This window comes from Salvelinus sp. IW2-2015, linkage group LG31 (assembly GCF_002910315.2).
Source record: "Salvelinus sp. IW2-2015 linkage group LG31, ASM291031v2, whole genome shotgun sequence".
NCBI lineage: Eukaryota > Metazoa > Chordata > Actinopteri > Salmoniformes > Salmonidae > Salvelinus > Salvelinus sp. IW2-2015.
This window is the reverse complement of record NC_036870.1, coordinates 942,445-962,559: the sequence shown is the minus strand read 5'-3', so window position 1 is coordinate 962,559 and position 20,115 is coordinate 942,445. Positions and strand designations below refer to the sequence as shown.

General features: G+C 42.2%; 1 protein-coding gene across 5 annotated transcripts; it reads left to right on the top strand.

The window, feature by feature from the left end:
* Positions 1 to 15,606: 15,606 nt before the first annotated feature.
* On the top strand, positions 15,607 to 20,089 carry LOC111956234 (protein S100-A6). Of its 5 annotated transcripts, none has more exons than XM_023976694.2 (4): positions 15,698 to 16,115; positions 16,731 to 16,837; positions 18,123 to 18,289; positions 19,415 to 20,089. In XM_023976694.2, the coding sequence occupies exons 3-4, from the start codon at positions 18,146 to 18,148 to the stop codon at positions 19,583 to 19,585; spliced, it is 315 nt and encodes a 104-aa protein (XP_023832462.1). In that variant the 5' UTR covers positions 15,698 to 16,115; positions 16,731 to 16,837; positions 18,123 to 18,145; the 3' UTR covers positions 19,586 to 20,089. The 5 variants fall into 5 exon arrangements, with proteins under 5 accessions (XP_023832460.1, XP_023832462.1, XP_023832459.1 ...); XM_023976695.2 differs by lacking the exon at positions 15,698 to 16,115 and adding an exon at positions 16,294 to 16,379; XM_023976692.2 differs by lacking the exon at positions 16,731 to 16,837 and having other exon boundaries at positions 15,607 to 16,115.
* The last annotated feature ends 26 nt before the right edge of the window (positions 20,090 to 20,115 follow it).

Here is a 20,115-nt window from a genome sequence, read left to right as displayed (position 1 = left end):
GTTTTGGTGCATCTCTGAGCGATGTTCTATCAGTTCCCAGAGTCATTTCATGCTTTCATGTGTAGCTGAGCTCTTGCCGCTGTTCACATKTGGCAAAACGCATCATACCGTCTGTTTTTCTATATTTTGAAAGGGATATATCTTGAAAACTGGATTGCTGACATGCAAAACATTTTGGGACTGTATCAACAGTTGATGAATGAAACAAATACCAAAATATAGTTTGAGTGGAATTGTCCTTTAAGCCTTGTGCACACCAACTGCTGTGAACTGTATGCGTTCTGGCGGAAGTCCATGCATTTCAATGGGAGGCAATCTGCACTGCTGCGACTCATCTGCTGGACTAGGTTGTGGTGCGTGCAGTGTGTCGCATGTGTTGGGATTTTTTCCCAACTTGTGGGTCGCTTTGCCATGCCGTATCAGAMACAAAAGTAGATGAACCACAGAAGGTGCTGTGTGCGAAGATTGTTCTCTGAACGTTCTGAGAACACGACTTTAAATAGAACCACGAGGAAACCTCCAGGGAACGCGATSCTGAAGTACTGAAATTCCCATCTCAGAAACATACAGTATGGCTTTCTGAACATTATGTGCCAGCTGGGTATCCTGTACCCTTCACAGAACATTGTGGTAAGGTTGTAAGCAAAATAACCATAGGACAACCACACGCTCACCTAGGTCTAAGAAACATATGGTTCTCAGAACGTTATGTTCTGGCTGGGTTGTATCMTTTTCTTCATGTCATAAAAATTGCCCAGGGTTCTTATTTCTGCTGTACAGAGGCTACATAGTCATGTCAATACATTTGGTTGAGGGTTCAGAAGAGGGTGAGTAAAGAGAAAAAACGTGAAGGGAGGGGAGAGTGAGCAGCAGTTATATATAAAAACAGAGTTGCTGCGGATCTTACTTTTCCAGACCTTCGCTTCCATCAGCCAAGGCGCCGAAGCCTCTGTACATGTGCCGGACCCCTCACAGTCTCAAACCACTCCACTTGTGGTCCCGTGTGGCTCAGTTGGTAGAGCATGGCGCTTGCAACGCCAGGGTTGTGGGTTCATTCCCCACGGGGGGACCAGGATGAATATCTCCACGGATAATTCCTTCGACCTCATGGCTTGGTTTTTGCTCTGACATGCACTATCAACTGTGGGACTTTATATAGACAGGTGTGTGCCTTTCCAAATCATGTCCAATCAAGTGAATTTATCACAGGTGGACTCCAATCAAGTTGTAGAAACATCTCAAGGATGATCAATGGAAACAGGATGCACCTGAGATCAATTTCGAGTCTCATAGCAAAGGGGTCTGAACAAGATATTTCTGTTCATTATTTTTAATACATTTGCTAAAATAAAATAAAAACAGTTTGTCATTATGGTGTATTGTGTGTAGATTGCTGAAGGTTATAATTTAAAAAAATCAATTTTAGAATAAAGCTGTAACGTAACAAAATGTGGAAAAAGTCAAGGGGTCTCAATACTTTCTGAAGGCACTGTATTCTATATAACAGAACCAGATAAAATAGCATATTTTAACATTACTGTAAGAGAAAAAACACCACCTAATTTCTTTCTAATTTCATTTTTAGGATGATGTTCGCATTTAGGATGATGTGGCCAAAACACAGCAGCGCGCAAGGTGCAACTAGGCATAATATGTTMTTTGATTGAAACTAAACACAGGAAGGCTATGCTGCAGTTTGTTAACACCATCTTCTCAAAAAATTTGCTCACTGCACATAATTCAAAAGAACACTGTAGGCTACTTCGAAACCGAAGCGGCCTATGACCTATAAGAAGATCTAAATGCATATCCCCATGAAACTGATTGGTATGCAGATGCTGCATGGACKTTTCACCGGTAAAGTTTGAAGAATTGTCATTCACGATTGACAGTGGAAAATGTGAAGGGAGGTTCCCRACAAGTAGAGCAGAGAATGTGAGCAAAGTAGACGATCCCAGGGACCCACAGCCTGGATACACAGCAATGTCCTAAAAATAATGTGTGCGTAAAATAGCACAAGCTCTGCACAGAAWGTGATTAGGATCTTTAGCTCTGGGTTAAGACGTTTCCAAGGGGGCGGAATGGGGCCTTACCTTTGGATCTGCAGCCTCGGCCAAGAAACACCAGGGTACTAGAAGATTGCACAGCGTGGTAGTCTACACTAGTAACCTAGTTATCAAAAAMGAAAACAATGACTGAATTCACTCTTTTGACGCACTACGCTATATCAATAGGAATTAAAAGGGAGTCTTTGGGAGTGTTCGAGGGGCGCCTTCCATAGTGTGTTGCATTATAGGGCTAAAAGTTGTCCGACTTGCGACTGCATGAACTTTACAAAAACCATGTGATCAAAGGTCATGAGGTATTGAATGCAGTTGACTGAAAAGTTCTGCAGTTGCTCATCACCAACTTCATCCTGCAGCCCTCACCTGCATTGTGGGAGGCTCTATTGTCAACCAATCATTAAGGTGTTTTTGTTTTACCAGATGTGACTGAAACAGGAACCAACTTTGCCGCAATTCATGTATGCATTAGATATGTACAATACAATGTGGTATTTGAGGCTCTCTCTCACCAAATGATAGCACAATGTACTGTACACACATATATTTAGTTTGTGAGTGTGTGATATGGGGGTTGGAGACATTACAACGAAAAACTTTTATAAACAATGGCAACGCTACCATGTTGCAGTGAGCCCTGCTGTTGGAAAACCACATCAGTGTCCAGCTTTCGGCTGTCGCAGATTAACCTCCCCCGACTTCACTCCTCGACTTTTGTCTACAGTCGGTTGCTTTCACCTTAGTACTGAATGTGCCATTAAAATAATTTGCATCTCACAAATCCTGAGCAGTGAGTTGAGGACCAATCAAATTAGATTCCATCACTCTAGCAAAGAATGTGCCATCATCCCGTCATTCTACGTTCATAAGGGTTGTGTTCTTTACTACACTTTTATGACCTGTATAATGTGTCAGAAAAATATCCCAATGGTTCATGCCTTCAAAACAAGAGTTGCCATGTCAGTTACCTGTGTGATATCATCGGTCTGACTAAACTGTTATCAATTTAACATGTCTATTCTGCGTGTGGTAAGATCTTACAACATCTGTACGTACGTACAATGTAAGTATCTTAACTCGATCACTCTACTGTCGTGGAGAATTTTCCTGCTGTCTACTGTAAATTGCCGCAGTAGATTTGCCGTGGTAATATTTGATTTATATTGTAAGGAAKGCTTGTCAAATATACTGAACAAAAATATAAAACGCAACATGCAACAATTTCATTGATTTACTGAGTTACAGTTCATATGAGGAAATCAGTCAATTGAAATAAATAAATGAGGCCCTTATCTATGGATTTCACATGACTGGAAATACAGATATGCATCTGTTGGTTACACATACCTTAACAAAATGGGCCTCAGGATCTCGTCCCGGTATTTTTGTGCATTCAAATTGCCATCGATAAAATGCAATTGTGTTCGTTTTCCGTAGCTTATGCCTGCCCATACCATAACCCCACCRCCACCATGGGACACTCTGTTCACAACGTTGACGTCAGCAAACCACTCGCCCACACGACGCCATACATGTGGTCTGCGGTTGTGAGGCCAAATTCTCTAACATGACGTTGGAGGTGGCTTATGGTAGAGAAATTATCTTTCAATTCTCTGTTCACAGGTCTGGTAGACATTCCTTGCTCCCTCATGAGCAAAAACATGAGACCTGTGGCATTGTGTTGTGTGACAAAACTGCACATTTTAGAGTGGCCTTTTATTGTCCCCAGCACAAGGCGCATCTGTGTAATGATCATGCTGTTTAATCAGCTTCTTGATTTGCCACAGCTGTCAGGTGGATGGATTATCTTGGCAAATGAGAAATGCTCACTAACAGAGAAGTGAACAAATTTGTGCACAAAATTTCAGTGTAGATAAATCGCCCTGAGTCTGTTAAAAAAGGACTAAGTTGTTCCGAAACAATACCAACCAGAGGGCGAACATACAGTAACTTGAAAGACTTTGGTKGCAAGCAGGACTAACRWTAAGGTAACATAGTGTTAGGTTCTAATTCTCAGAGTAAAAACTCAACGGACATTATGAAAGCTTAACCAACAAACTAACTGGCTAGCGACATCGAGACACAAATGAGAGACCACTTCACTCTGAACATTTTACTCGCCCTAGCAGAGCTGGTTAGGYTGTTTTCATGTTATCCAGAGCGTTGGTGACTGTGCTTCTGGCAACAATTTAATAATGATTTTTTGCCAACGTTTACTGACACCGGCCATATTCAACGGGTGTTGAGCGTTCGTAAATTCATCAGTAAATTCATCAGTAAATTCATCTGGCAAACTCAGGCGAGAGTACTCTGAAATCAGAGTAAATAGCCAGAGTGAATTTATGWCCATTGAGAACGCACAACGACTATACCACTTAGCTAAGAATGACGTGAATTATCAAGTCAATAAACATTGGGTACTTAGATATCATATAGTTAATAWACTGGCAATTAGTAGCCAACTAACATTAGGTAGCTAGCTAGCGATGCACCCYGTATTATCGGCATATTAAACAGCGTCTAAGAAATATATTACCTTCAACAGTGTTATCTTGTGATCAAGCCATCAATGTTTTGTGATTATTGGTGTCGTAAAAATGTTAGCTAATGGGTTAGCAATTAGCATGTTTGACATTTCAGTGGAAATACTACTACTATCAGTGGTAAGCGGTGTATTATCGGCATACGGTCCCCAGTTAATGGCCACCTTAATATTTTGTTCAATTACAAGATATATCTGTTTAATTTTGTTCAAAAAAAGAGACACCAACCTTGTATCCGAAGTGTTTACTAGATAGTTGACTAGTTCCCCCTCCGATGTTGGGGGAAAATTWGCTAACATACCAGTAGTTAAAGCAATGAATTTGTATCCGCTCTCGTCGGACTTCGGCTGCATATTTTCCGCCATTTATTCAAATGTGAAAACGTTGTGAAGCCACGCCCATTTTCTGAAGAATTGCATTATTGGCCCTAAAAGCACGGGAAATAGTGTCCACTGCTTGTTTACCTCGTATTTTGGCGAATGTAGCACGACATCCGGGAACTTTTGGCATAYTAACTCTATCCATACTATGACCAATTAGCATACTACATACTTAATTTAYGTCACAAATAGTATGGTTAGTATGAGTATACAAACACAGCTCAGGTCTTTTTGAGGTGTTTTGACTGATTTCATGTCAATGCTAATATGGCAAAAAAAATTGCCCCATAGTTGCTAAAAAAACTACCCGTCTATGCTTTAGTGAGAAAGTGTTCAGATCAGGTGSAACTACATGTACCCACCCCCAAAATGAATATTTATGAACAATTMCCCCCATCCACAACTTCTCACCTGAATGTATTTTTTTTAAACATTTGAAGCGGTTGGGCAAAGGCTGCAATTGCGGTTGAGACTTACCCTTTAACCTTTGAGTTGTTTCTGTTTTAACGCTGTAACCACACGGAATTGATGCGTCAAAAATAGATGCGTCAAAAATAGATGTTCATCCATGAGTCAAAGGGCATATATCACTGGTATTAATAATTTATTCTGCCTATTGCTTTCCTTCAACATACARTACCAGTCAAAAGTTTGGACACACCTACTCATTCAAGGGTTTTTCCTTATTTTCACTGTTTTCTACATTGTAGAATAATAGCGAAGACATCAAAACTATGAAATAACACATGGAATCATGTAGCAACCAAAAAAGTGTTAAACAAATCAAAATATATTTGAGATTTTAGATTCTTCAAAGTAGCCACCCTTTGCCTTGATGACAGCTTTGCACACTCTTGGCATTCTCTCAACCAGCTTCACTTGAAATGCTTTTCCAACAGTCTTGAAGGAGTTCCCACATATTCTGAGCACTTGTTGGCTGTTTTTCCTTCACTCTGTAGTCCAACTCATCCCAAACCATCTCAATTGGGTTGAGGTCGGGAGATTGTGGAGAACAGGTCATCTGATGCAGCACTCCATCACTCTCCTTCTTGGTGAATTAGCCCTTACACAACCTGGAGGTGTGTTGGGTCATTGTCCTGTTTAAAAACAAATGATAGCCCCACTAAGCGCAAACCAGATGGGATGGCGTATCGCTGCAGAATGCTGTGGTAGCCATGCTGGTTAAGTGTGCCTTGAATTCTAAAAAAAATCACAGACAGTGTCACCAGCAAAGCACCCCCACACCATCACACCTTCTCCTCCATGCTTCAAGGTGGGAAGTACACATGCAGAGACTCTGCGTCTCACGAAGAAACACCGGTTGGAACCAACAATCTCAAATTGAGACTCATCAGACCAAAGGACAAATTTCCACCAGTCTAATTTCCACTGCTTGTGTTTCTTGGCCCAAGCAAGTCTCTTCTTATGATTGGTGTCCTTTAGTAGTGGTTTATTTGTAGCAATTCAACCATGAAGGCCTGATTCACACAGTCTCCTCTGAACAGTTGATGTTGAGATAGATGTGTCTGTTACTTGAACTCTGCAAAGCATTTATTTGGGCTGCAATTTCTGAGGTTGGTAACTCGAATGCCCTTATCCTCTGCAACAGAGGTAACTCTGGGTCCTCTTTTCCTGTAGCGTTCCTCATGAGAGCAAGTTTCATCATATCGGTTGATGGTTTTTGCGACTGCACTTGAAGAAACTGGCAGTGGACGCTGGCACGCTGGCAGTGGAGATGCCAAGACCCTCATTAAGAAAGAGCTAACCAACCTCATCAAGGCTAAGTTCTTGAAGTTTTCCGCATTGACTGACCTTCATGTCTTAAAGTAATGGTGGACTGTCATTTCTGTTTGCATATTTGAGCTGTTCTTGCCATAATATAGATTGGTCTTTTACCAAATAGGACTATCTTCTGTATACCACCCCTACCTTGTCACAACACAACTAATTGGCTCAAATGCATTAAGAAGGAAAGAAATCCCACAAATTAACTTTTAACAAGGCACACCTGTTAATTGAAATGCATTCCAGGTGACTACCTCATGAAACAGGTTGAGAGAATGGCAAGAGTGTGCAAAGATGTCATCAAGGCAAAAGGTGGCTACTTTTTTGGTTACTACATGATTCCATATGTGTTATTTCATAGTTTTGATGTCTTCACTATTATTCTACAATATAGAAAATAGACAAAATAAAGAAAAACCCTTAAATGAGTAGGTGTGTCCAAATTTTGACTGGTACTGTATAATAAAACAATTGATTTTCCGTAACGAAAAATACATATACCCCCTACAAATATGTAAATGTATTATAATACACATAAGAATTCCCACGAGACGCGTTGTAGCCTGCACGTAGCCTACATAAGGTAGCCTACAATGTTGGTACGGTATTGCATCATATACAAACACTGCTTCCTGCTGCCACCTGGCGGCAATTCAAAATATTTATTTAGATATTCAAATCCCCCTGCTGCAGGATTATTTTCCTCCTGTGACGAAAGTGGTCAAATTAAGATCCGACATCTATACGTACATACTTACTTACTTAGTCCTCTTCATTCCAAAGCAGAACATGAGGCATTCCAAATGTAAGCTACTTGCCTAGTAGCCTACTTATAATAGTTTCCACCCCCAGGATCACCATCAGTCACAGACACCAGAGCACARCCCACACCTCTGGAAGCCTCCCTGGGAGCCCTCATCATGACAATCCACAAGCACGCTGGCAGTGGAGATGCCAAGACCCTCATTAAGAAAGAGCTAACCAACCTCATCAAGGCTAAGCTGCCAAACATTGCTGGGGTGAGTCATTGCAACACCTCGGGCCAGTTTCCCGGACACCGATTAAGCCTATAGTCCTGGACTAAAAAGCACTTTAAAAAATGAAAATCCATTGAGCATGCTTTTTTTAAAGTCCAGGACTAGCCTTAATTTGTGCCTGGGAAACCGCTCCCTTATGAGATAGAAAATGCTATTCTAATGCTATTTTTTATTGTTGAAGATGCAGTCCGGGATCTTAAGCACTTACAAATTCGTAACATATTTTACGAATTGGAATTTGCAGGACGCAACATATCATAGGAAATGGATGACGTAGTCCACCATTTTTTTTCAGGGACCCGTTTTTGCTCCTGAGCACTACTTTCAAAACTACTGACTGAAATTATAAAAAAAATCTCTGGAGCATCACTTTAAATGTGTCATGATTTTAAGAATAAAATCCACTTGAAATGAAGTTTTATTGAACTTTGACTGATTCTATATTGCAGTCCTAGCCATTCGGTGTGAATGACAATTAAATACAGAAATCCTAATATATTGTGTCTTTCTTGTGATCCTATATTACATTGACATAAGCAGAAGGGTGGTCCTGAAGTGGGGCACCTGATGACAATGCTGGACCAGGACGCTGACGGCTCCATGAGCTTCAAGAAGTACATCACCTTGATTGGATCCCTAACATGTGCAACTGTGCCCTAGCGGGAAAATGCCAGCTTCCATCTGCTTTGTACAGTGTATTACATTACACTCGTGCACCCCAGTACATAATTGGAAATGTATCATTTGATTCAATGCAATTCCCCCCTTCTGCAAATCAAATATGTATCTGTTCAGATTTTTGGACTCTGGATAAGCTACCAACATTCTCATCTCCGGAGCATTTAAAAAACTCCAATATTTCCCTTTGGATCATGGCACTTGCTTTCATGACTGTTACTTAAGTCAGCAAGTTGTGCGATAAGCCTGCTCACTGCTGCGTGTGTTGGTGGCTTGATGGCGCATGTTTTGATAGGCCTACCATGAACCCATGTGATCCATATCTATTAAAACAGCTTACAACAGAAATAGAATTAGCCCTACTATTGTAATGCATGATTGCAATGCAATTCCCCCCTCCTGCAAATCAAAATGCGTCTGGATTTACCGGTAATATTCTCAACTCCAGAGCATAAAAAAACTCCCATAGGCCTATTTCCTGTGGGATCAGGTGCATGCTTTCTCTCTAAAATGCTATGTTTTAATAGGCCCACCAAGAACCCATGTTATCTATATCTATTATAAAACAGTAGGSCTGTAGGCTAGTGTTGGTCCTGCATGTCCGATGCGCAAGATGCACATCCAAATTGGGAGTGAGAATGTCATTTTCACTTCTCAGGTGAGGGCTGACTAATCTACCAGCTCACGTTTGTAGCCTATGTTGTAGGCCTAGTGCTAGTTTGACTCATTGTGTACAGTACTTTGCTTTATTTGACAGCATTATTTTAAAGGATTTGAGGGTTAGTTTAAGTTGGGGAAAACAGGGCAATGAGTCATTAGATCAGCCATTGAAGATTTTATGCACAGGGAATAGGCTGCTATAAGCCCATAGCACTGTTGATAGTATACCTTGGATACTGTGGATTGCTGCATGTTGCATACATGACGTGTATAAACCCTGGATGACTGACAGGGGGCGCTGTATTGAAGTCGCCTCACAGCCATCTTGGCATCTCTGCAATGTAAAACATATTTTTGAAGATATAGAAATGCATTTATTATTGTCTACATTCGTTTTTTGACACATGTATTATATTACAGACACCATAATGCACACTTTTAAATTATATTATGTGAGCTAAACATATACATATATATATATTACAAAATCCTTAAAGTATATATTTTTGGAGTACTAATGTTACTGTCCCCAACAACAACAACAAAAATACTTAAATAGCCGTGGGAAGTAGGGGTGCTGAGGGTGCTGCAGCCACCCTTGATAGATTACAATAAAAAAAGTATTAAGAAMWTWTTWTTTTTTWAAGAAAAAAAACATTTGTGCACTAGGCCTTTATTAATCCTGTATGAGAGGAGCAGAGAAAAACTCCTTATCAGCAGAGCCTGCAGAAATGCCTCCGTTCTTTCACCATTCATTGTTCCCATATGGGATTTTACAACCACTTCAAACAAGGTCTGTGTTTCATGTAGGCTTTACCTGGCGTGACATTTTGATAACCGTGTAAATCTCTCTCGGACAAGGTGACTTTTAGCAATATATTCGGCTCTATTTACCCCCAGATTCTAAAATGCTAATTAGCCTCAAAGGCAGCATATGAAAACCTACAAATCCCTGCAAGCTCCTGCTGACACCTTTGCTGTCAGCTAGCTAACTACTAGCTACTGTGTTAGAGCTGGGCTGTGACAAAACCCTTCCAACACTCCTGCTCTTCAGGACTTCCTGCAATAACTGAAACAGACCAAAGCAGGAGAATAGTATTCCGGGTTGAAACAGCTTACCTAGTTGAGAGGTGATAAGACTCAGGCATACCCATTGGTTCTGGAATAGAGAAGGTTTGCAATTTGGCATCAATTACATGACAGTAATTCTACCTAAAAAACAAACGTGTGAATACCAATTACCTTTCAAATTGGTAGTTACAGTCTTGTCCCATCGCTGCAACGCACGTACGGACTCGGGAGAGGCGAATGTCGAGAGCCATGCCTCCTCCGAAAACACAACTCCGCCAAGCCACACTGCTTCTTGACACGATGCACGCTTAACCCGGAAACCAGCTGCACCAATGTTTCAGAGGAAACACCGTACACCTGGCAACTGTGTCAGCGTGGATGCGACCACTGGAGTCGCTAGAGCACTGTGATGCAGTGCCTTATACCGCTGCGTCACTCGGGAGGCCCCAATTCCAATTAATTTAAACCACATTATAACAAGTAGGACTAAGTAAGGTTACATAACCTTGTCTAGTAGCTATACTAAGAATTTGCTGTCCAGAGTGTAACAGCAAACAGATCAATGTCTTCCCGAAGTAAAGTAAGTAGAGAGTTGACTCAAGAGATGCTAATCAGTCAAAAACTCTCAAAAAGCCAGACCAAAATAATACAGCTAGCTAGGTAAGGTAACTACAAGTCAAGTAGTAGGTTACTGGAAATAGGCTTCCCACCCCTCACCCACAGACACAAACAAACATGATCAAGAATGCCTAGCTTCATCATCAGTTAGCTAGTTAGCTAGTTAACTAGCAAGCTAGACTGTTGGTTTATAAAAGCCAAAGAAAGCTAACGTCGTTTTTTAGGAATTTCTCATGCATTTAAATATCAAGACAAATAGATGGCTAATGTAGCCAGTCTACACTTGGGGTCCCAAGTGGCGCAGTGGTCTAAGGCATTGCATCTCAGCTAGAGGCGTCACTATAGACAACCTGGTTTGAATCCAGACTGTATCACAACCGGCCGTGATAGGGAGTCCCATAGGGMGGCGCACAATTGGCCTAGCGTCGTCTGAGTTTGGCCGGTGTAAGCCATCATTGTAAATAAGAATTTGTTCTTAACTGACTTGCCTAGTTAAATAAAGGTTAAACAATAAATAAATAAATGCTAACTAGCTAACCATTAGCTAGCTAACCATTAGCTAGCTTACAACTCAACGTCTTACAGGAACGAGCTCACTGGCCAAGCACACGCACGTTCGTGGATGCAAGGTCCGATCACTTCTGACACCAATGAAATGAAACAGACAAGGAGCAGGTCTCGAAACCTCAACCTTCTGGCCCGAAGTTCAGCGCGCCATCAAGTGTGCCCCAAAAGCATGCTCGAACGGCAGAGTCGATATCTACGTTTATAAACCCAGGGTCGTTACAGTATTGATAAAAGTAGACTTGTCCGAGAGTGATTTACACAGTTATCAAAGTGTTTCTAAAATCCCCCATGGGAAAAAGTAATGGTGGAAAAACGATTGGAACCGTTTCCATGTTTGACCACTAGGTTTTATCGATATTATGACTCATACTGTGATACTTTATGGCCAATACATAGCATCAGCAATCCAGGGTTTATATACATAAATGGTTGCATATTAAGGGTGTGTTCGTAAATTCACTCTGGAGTTTCAGAGAGCGCTTGGAGTGTGCTCTGGGCGGTCGTAAATTCAGAGTGTTGTCAGATTGTTCATTTGTAAATTCAGAGCTGATCCGAGTGTTCTGACCTCGSCCATTTTACTCGCYCTAGCAGAGCTGGTTAGGATGTTTTCATGTTATCTAGAGCGTTGGTGATGATAACTGTGATGCTGGCAACAATTTAATAACGTTTTTTTGCCGACGTTTAGTGATATCGGTCATATTCAACGGGTGTTGCACGTTCATAAATGCATCAGTTATTCTGCGCTCTGGCACACTCAGACGAGTGCTCAGAAATCGGAGTAAATAACCAGAGTTMATTTACGAACTCACCCTAATATTACTATTGTGATGTATAATTCCTATGGTAATTTGGAATATCCAGTCAATGACCATTAGGGGTAATGTAGTCATTATACAGAATCTACATTGCAAGTGCTTACAAGTGCTTACATMATTTACATTGTAACAGCATGGTATCTCAGGGGGAAAAAATGGAAAATAAACAAAAATRCAAAACACAGGAAGACATGTTTCTTTTAAGCCTAAAATTAAGAAATTCYTCGCAAAATCAACTGCAGTTTAGAGGCTTAAGGTATAGATGCCACATTAATAAATGCCTGTTTAATTTGAATTTGTTTGTCCGGGTGTTTTCTTTGTGAATAATCCCTGTACTATAAGGATAGTTGAGATCAAATTGTATTCACATGGTTGCATTGGGTATGCTAGTAAATTAATGAAACTGTTTCCTATAAAAGTATAGCCTAACTAGATGTGTGTCACGCCCTGACCATAGTTTGCGTTGTATGTTTCTATGTTTTGTTTGGTCAGGGTGTGATATGAGTGGGCATTCTATGTTGTATGTCTAGTTTGTCTGTTTCTATGTGTTTGGCCTGATATGGTTCTCAATCAGAGGCAGGTGTTAGTCGTTGTCTCTGATTGGGAGCCATATTTAGGTAACCTGTTTTGTCTTTCTGGGTTGTGGGTGATTGTTCCTGTTCCTGTGTTTACTATACGGGACTGTTACGTTTTCGTTTGTTTGTCGGTTTATTGTTTTGTTAGTTGTTTAAGTATTCTTATTAAAATGAATACTCACCACGCTGCATCTTGGTCCTCCTCTCTTTCGCCTGACGAAGAACGTTACAGAATCACCCACCACCAAAGGACCAAGCAGCGTGGTAACGGGCAGCAGCAGCAACAGCAGCAGCGGCCGAAATCTCGAGAGGAATGGACATGGGAGGACATTCTAGACGGCAAGGGATGTTACACATGGGAGGAGATACTGGCGGGAAGGGATCGCCTTCCATGGGAACAGGTGAAGGCAGCCAGGAGAACGGAGGCAGTAGGAAAAGGGAACCGGCGTTACGAAGGAACATGGCTGGCTAGGAAGCCCGAGAGGCAGCCCCAAAAATGTATTGGGGGGGGCACACGGGTGTGTGGCTAAGTCAGGTAGGAGACCTGAGCCAACTCCCCGTGCTTACCGTGGAGAGAGATGGTCCGGGCAGGCACCGTGTTATGCGGAGATACGCACGGTGTCTCCAGGCGTGTGCCATAGCCCGGTGCGGTACTAGCAGCGCCTCGTATCGCCGGCCTAGAGTGGGCATCGAGCCAGTGCCATGAAGCGGCTCTACGCATCTGGTCTCCAGTGCGTCTCCTGGGCGGGTACATGGCACAGCCCTACGGCATGGTGTCCCCGATCGCCAAGCGACACGCCCAGTGCGGCCTATTCCACCTTCGCCGCACTGGCATGGCTACGGGGGCATTCAGCCAGGTAGGGTTGTGCAGGCTCAGTGCTCGAGACCTATAGTGCGCCTCCAGGGTCCTAATGCCCTGTTCTCTCTGGACTCTCGCCTGAGGTGCGTGTTGCAGCTCGCGTACCAACATTCCGGCACCACGCACCAGGCTACAGTGCGCCTGGCAGCCTGAGCGTGTCCTGTCCAGCGCCGCTGAGCCGCCCGTCTGTTCCTGAGCCGCCCTGAGCCCCATCTGTCCTGAGCCGCTCGTCTGTCCTGAGCCGCCTGAGCGCCCGTCTGTCCTGAGCCGCCGCGTCTCTGAGCCGGTCGTTGTCAGGAGCCGCTGAGTCGCCCTTCAGTCAGGAGCCGCTGAGTCGCCTTCGTGTCAGGAGCCGCCCTGAGTCGCCCTTCAGTCAGGAGGCCGCCTGAGCGTTCTTCAGTCCAGAGGCGCTGAGCTGCCCTCAGTCCAGAGGCACCTGAGCCGCCCTTCAGTCGGAGCTGCCTTTCAGTCCGGAGCTGCCCTTCAGTCCGGAGCTGCCCCTCAGTCCGGAGGCGCCCCTCAGTCCAGAGGCGCTCCTCAGTCCAGTGGGGCCCTTTTTAGGATTCCCAGTCCAAGGTCGCGGCGAGGGTCGCCGCTCTAAAGAGGCACTGAAGTGGTAATGACTATGGTGGAGTGGGGTCCACGTCCCGCGCCAGAGCGCCACCGCGGATAGATGCCACCAGACCTCTCCCTATAGGTTTAGGTTTGCGGCCGGAGTCCGCACTCTTGGGGGGGGGGGGGGGGTACTGTCACGCCTGACCATAGTTTGGTTGTATGTTTTCAATGTTTTGTTTGGTCAGGGTGTGATATGAGTGGGCATTCTATGTTGTATGTCTAGTTTGTCTGTTTCTATGTGTTTGGCCTGGTTATGGTTTTCATCAGAGGAGGTGTAGTCGTTGTCTCTGTTGGGGCCATATTTAGGTAGCCTGTTTTGTCTTTGTGGTTGTGTGGGTGATTTTCCTGTTCCTGTGTTCATGTGTTTTTTTGATCACTATACGGACTGTTACGTTTTCGTTCGTTTTTGTCGGTTTATATTGTTTTGTTAGTTGTTTAAGTATTCTATATTAATGAATACTACTACCAGTTGCTATCCTGTCTCTCTCTCTTTCGCCTGACGAAGAACGTTAACAATGTGTGTCTTTCTGAAATTCATGTCAATCAGCAAACGCGTGGTAGGCTATCTATCCTGTCCCAGTATGGTGTCTGTGAGCGCACAGGCAGCGCCATTGAAACACAACGTTCCGAACTCTCTAGGCCTACATCTCTATGGGGACAACGGGAAATAATGGGGAAGTGGCTAGACTCTCGTTTCATGATTATCAGTGAAATGAACGAATGTATAGCTTTGTAAGACTATACATGTCTAATCACCCAGGTTTGGAGTAGTTAGGTCTGTTCCCCTGCTTTTGAGAGGAGCTGGCGACTATACCGGGAGACTTCCAGCAATTTTGCTAAAATAACGGGTTGGCTGGATAACGATATGCTAACTTCAATAATCTCCAAACATAAACTGCTTCTCCAATAGAAATCCCACTTCTGATACCAGTGTACCGAACGGCGGGGAAGGGAAGAGGAAGGCAAAYACACCCTGGTGCATGCCTGGTTTGAGAGGCAAACACCCTCGCACTAATAGGGTTAAGTCACATAGGGTTAAGTCACTCGGTCGGAATTGTAACATGGCTCATATAGTGGAGGATCGCTACAAAATGTTTTATCTTTGCTGTTAATAAATTGACAAAAGACCCAACGACGTTTGCAAAGAGTTTTTTTTGGCACGCGTTGATGAATATTTGCAATCCCACTTGACAGTGGCGAACCCACTGTTTTTCCCCCGGTGAACAGCAGTCATTTCTTTTGTAGCCTAAAATATCAACGTAATTRAGGCAACTTTAAAAGGGTTTATTAGGCTACACATGCTCCGACTATGTAGTCCGTTTCACTCCCGCCCCATTATATTACAGTGTAGCCAGCCAGCAACAGCAGAGACAGAAACCCCTGAATCGTGGCAGATTTGCCAAAATTKATGCGATTCGGTAAAGGAAGGGTGGGAGACGTCTGGGCGGGGAGGATCTCCCCAAGCGAATAATCTGGCAGCACTTGGAACGGTGCATTTTTATGATCGGATGATCGTTATGCCTACATTTGATTTCGTTACAAATTAATTTTCTCTCTTCCATTTGGCTTCATTTTTCTATTGGGTTGCAGGCCTATAATGTAGTCTATAGCCTTACTTGCTTGCGTCCAGTTCCAACCTTACTGCGCAAAACAGATGCCATATTAGGGCAAGGGCAAGGCCTACTTCAGCTAAATAAACTGATTTTCCAGGATTTATGAATATCTATTTTGCAATATTTGCCTTCATGGCACCTGTTGTTATTGTTATGATAACGGTAGGGGTATCATGTGTAATTCATCGAAGGAGGCACAGTCGGATTGAACGCTCGCTTCAATGATGGACGCTCTGGTTCGTGAGTAGCCTGTGTCTGTGGTCGTGTCAGTGTGTGTTTTGTCTGTGTTTACATGTTTTGTTGTTTTCCCGTTGTAGTTATAGCCTCTGACATTTTATAGGCTAACGATGATGCATGCAGACAAATCTCCCCCTCACCCCTCCTTGTGGCGGGGCAGAAATACCCCCCCCCCCCCTTTCAGTTTCTATCCTCTCCTGGAGCATCGCTCCGATAACCATGGAAGAAACCTTCCTATCATGGCGGCTAGATTCCAGGTGAAGGTAAGAAATGCGCTGTTCTGGAAAACAAGCTGGTGAGAGACATTGCACAGCAATTTGCGCTGAAATAGGCTATTGACAAATTGCTGGTCTACATCAGTGTATTTTAGCGTAGCATGCACTGTAAAAAAAATAAAAATAAAAGTATTGTTGTTTTTAAGGTAACTTACTGTCTGCCATTTACCTGTACTGTTAAAGCAAAGTTTAGACCTATTTGGAATTCATGGTAGACTAACATACTGTACTTATTTTCCCCCCCAGTAACTTACAGGTAACTGGCTGACAGTAAGTTAGGGGAGACYGGGGATGGATGTAACATGGGTTGATTGTAACACTCTCAATATCTTCAATCAGGAACAAACTAGAATCGACTCACTGTGCACATGCTGTTTAATCCTCAACCTTCACGTGAAGGAGTAAAACCACGTGATAGATTTTATTATCACAAATCTGATTTTGAGGTAAGAAAGTACTTTTTTTTTACCAATTATTTTTTGCAGATGGTATCACCTGCTTTGTAGTTCGATTCACCAAACGTATATCAGGTTTATAACCAGTGTGTGTAGATATTTTTTATTTAAGTCAGCAATGCTAGAGTTTTAATATGTAGCTAAAATTGAAGCTAGCTAAAGACGRCAAGGGTCAGTTAGTTGTAACAAACCTAAGGAGGTCTGGGCGCAGTCGTAGGAATATAAGTGATGGGCCCCACCAAGCCTGTACCCCAAGACTACCATACCACTGTCCCAACTGTGACTCTGATTGAATGAACTGGTACAACATTCACACACACACGCACACRCACATTTTTTGTTGTTAAAAAGGGCCAGTTAATGGAGCATAAAAATAATACACATTTTATCATTTGTATTATTATTTTATTATTTCTGCCACACAAAATGTTAAACATGGCAATGTTGTTCTCATGTTCTCAAAAAAGGCATTCAATATTTCGTTGCATGTAATGATTTCTGCAATTTTTCAAACTTACATTTGACCCTAATCCCTGTTACCACTGTCCTGGGAGGTGGGGTAAATTGTAACATTTCACTCCTTGCATTTGAGACAAAGTCACACCTTGTCTGTTTGATTTAGAGAGATAATACCTACACTAATTTGTAGCAGACCAGATGTAAGTTGTTCGTATCTCATTTTGAATATAGTAGCTCAAACAATCTCTGAAAAATGAACAAAAATGCMAAAAGTGTTATAACCATCCCTTGTCTACCCTACCTAAAAAGAACATGATTTTTTTTTACAGTGTGGATATTCCTTGTTTAATCGGCCACTTACACTGAAGCATAAAATATTACATCGATCAATAGGGTAGAACGCAGGAATTGATCAAATAAACCATTTAAAAATACTTTTGAAAACAGCACATTATTCTTCATGCATGTGTCATTTTGAACACTCATCTGCATAGGGTACAGCTGTTATTGATTATTTCCTAAAGATGTACTGTTCATAATTATTTGGTTCTTTACTCGACCGACACTACTAAAATATTTGAAATAGTGCCAGCATGAATTTACATGCATTCAAAACACGAGTTGAAATGTCAGTTACCTGTGTGATATCATAGGTCTGAGTAAAYTGTTATCAATTTAGCGTGTCTATTCTGCGTGTAGTAAGCGCTTACTTACATGATGTACTTTACTTACTTACTTTATTCCTATGCAGAACATAAGGCATTCCAAATGTAAGCTGCTTGCCTAGTAGCCTACTTATAATAGTTTCCACCCCCAGGATCACCATCAGTCACAGACACCATGGCACAGCCCACACCCCTGGAAACCTCCCTGGGAGCCCTCATCATGGCATTCCACAAGCACACTGGCAGTGGAGCTGCTAAGACCCTCAGCAAGAAAGAGCTAACCAACCTCATCAAAGAGGAGCTGCCCAACATAACTGGGGTGAGTCAATGCAACAACTCGGGCCAGTTTCCCGGACCCCCGTTAAGCTTATCATCCTGGACTAGAAAAGCACTTTCAATTAAGATTGTCCATTGAGCATGCTTTTAAAAAAATATGTAAATCTGCAGTGAGGAAACGGCAATGTGGTATTAAAAAAAGGAAATTCAGTACATATTCTGTTCTATCGTGCCGACCTGGTCTCAGAGYATTTCGTATTATACTGTACGTAAGACCGATAAGCTCCATTTAGAATGATATGTTACATTTGGTATGGTTACATAAGACAGATGGTTATTTAAGGCAAAAATCAAAGGAGGGTGCTTTGGTGGGCGTATAACGTGAATGTCTAGCAACCCAAAGGTTGCGAGTTTGAGTCTCATCCCAGACAGCTTTAGCATTTTAGCTAATTAGAAGCACCTAAACTACTTACTATTTTTTAGCTACTTTTCAACTACTTAGTATGTTAGCTAACCCTTCCCTTAACACTGACCTTAACCCTATAACTTAACTCCTAAATTTAACCCCAACCTTAACCCTAACCCCTAACCTTAACCCCTAGCCTAGCAAACGTTAGTGAGCTAGCTGAAGTTAGCCACATAGCCACCTAGCTAAAATTCGTAACATATCATACATTTGCAAATTCGTAACATATTGTATGTTTTGCAATTTGTAACATATAATACGAATTGTAATTCGTAACATATCATACAAAATGAGTGATGACATCCACAAATGAATACATACCATATGAAACGAAAATTAAGTATTCCAGCTTTAAAGTCCAGGACTAGGCTTAATCTGTGTTTGGGAAACTGGTCCCTCAGACAGCAAATGCTATTCTAATGCTACTTTTTATTTTCAAGTGTTGGGATTTTAATAAAAAATGCACTTGAAATAAAGTTTGATTGACTGACTGATTCTATATTGCATGGAGTCTCATTAATTTAGGACTAATGACAGCAAAGTAAAGAAATCATCATGTATTGTGTCTTGTGTTCTAATCCCCTGCTTATGTTCTCTTGACATGAGTGAAGTGTCAGCAATTCAGTGTGAATGACAACAAAATACATAAATCCTAATATATTGTGTCTTCCTTGTGATCCTATATTACATTGACATGAGCAGAAGGGTGGTCCTGACGTGGGTGAGCTGATGACAATGCTAGACCACGACGGTGATGGCGCTGTGGACTCCAAGGAGTACATCACCCTGATTGAATCCCTTGCCTGCATGTGCGACTGCTTCCTGGAAGGGAAAATGTATCTTCTATCTGCTTTCTACAGTGTATTGCATTAGGCCTGCATGTCACATGAATAATGTCTCATATCTCATTGAGTAAATTGGATACACGGCTTCCTCGGTGTCCACACGCATGCCCGTATGCACACATAGACGCAAAGAGTTGCATAACTCTGCAACAATTATAAGACTGATCCTCAAATACATGCACCCAGATGGATTCTCTTGTCAGAAATTGGCTCAATTGGTAGTGCATGGCGCTTGCTACGCCAGGGTAGTGGGATTGATTCCTGGTACCATCCGTACGTCAAATATATGCATGACTAAGTCGCTTTGGATAAAAAGCGTCTGCTAAATTACATATATTATTATATATTAGGCTATTACGATCTAAGGAATGCTGCTAAACAGAGCATGTGAGATAGTAAACAGGGTGTGTAGGCTATGTGTAGGCGTATGTATTTACTGTGTTATGCATGTACAGTAATTCAATCAGTCTGTTTGGAATTATTGATATGTTTTGTCTTTACTGCTAATAAATGGGCAAAAGACCCAACCAAAGATCCACGTTTGTGAAGCGATTTGTT

Bases quoted from the DNA above. Each gene is read 5' to 3' on its own strand.
- LOC111956234 (XM_023976691.2), top strand. The intron at 18,290-19,414 runs GTGAGTCAATGC...TGACATGAGCAG, and splicing joins AGCTGCCCAACATAACTGGG to AAGGGTGGTCCTGACGTGGG.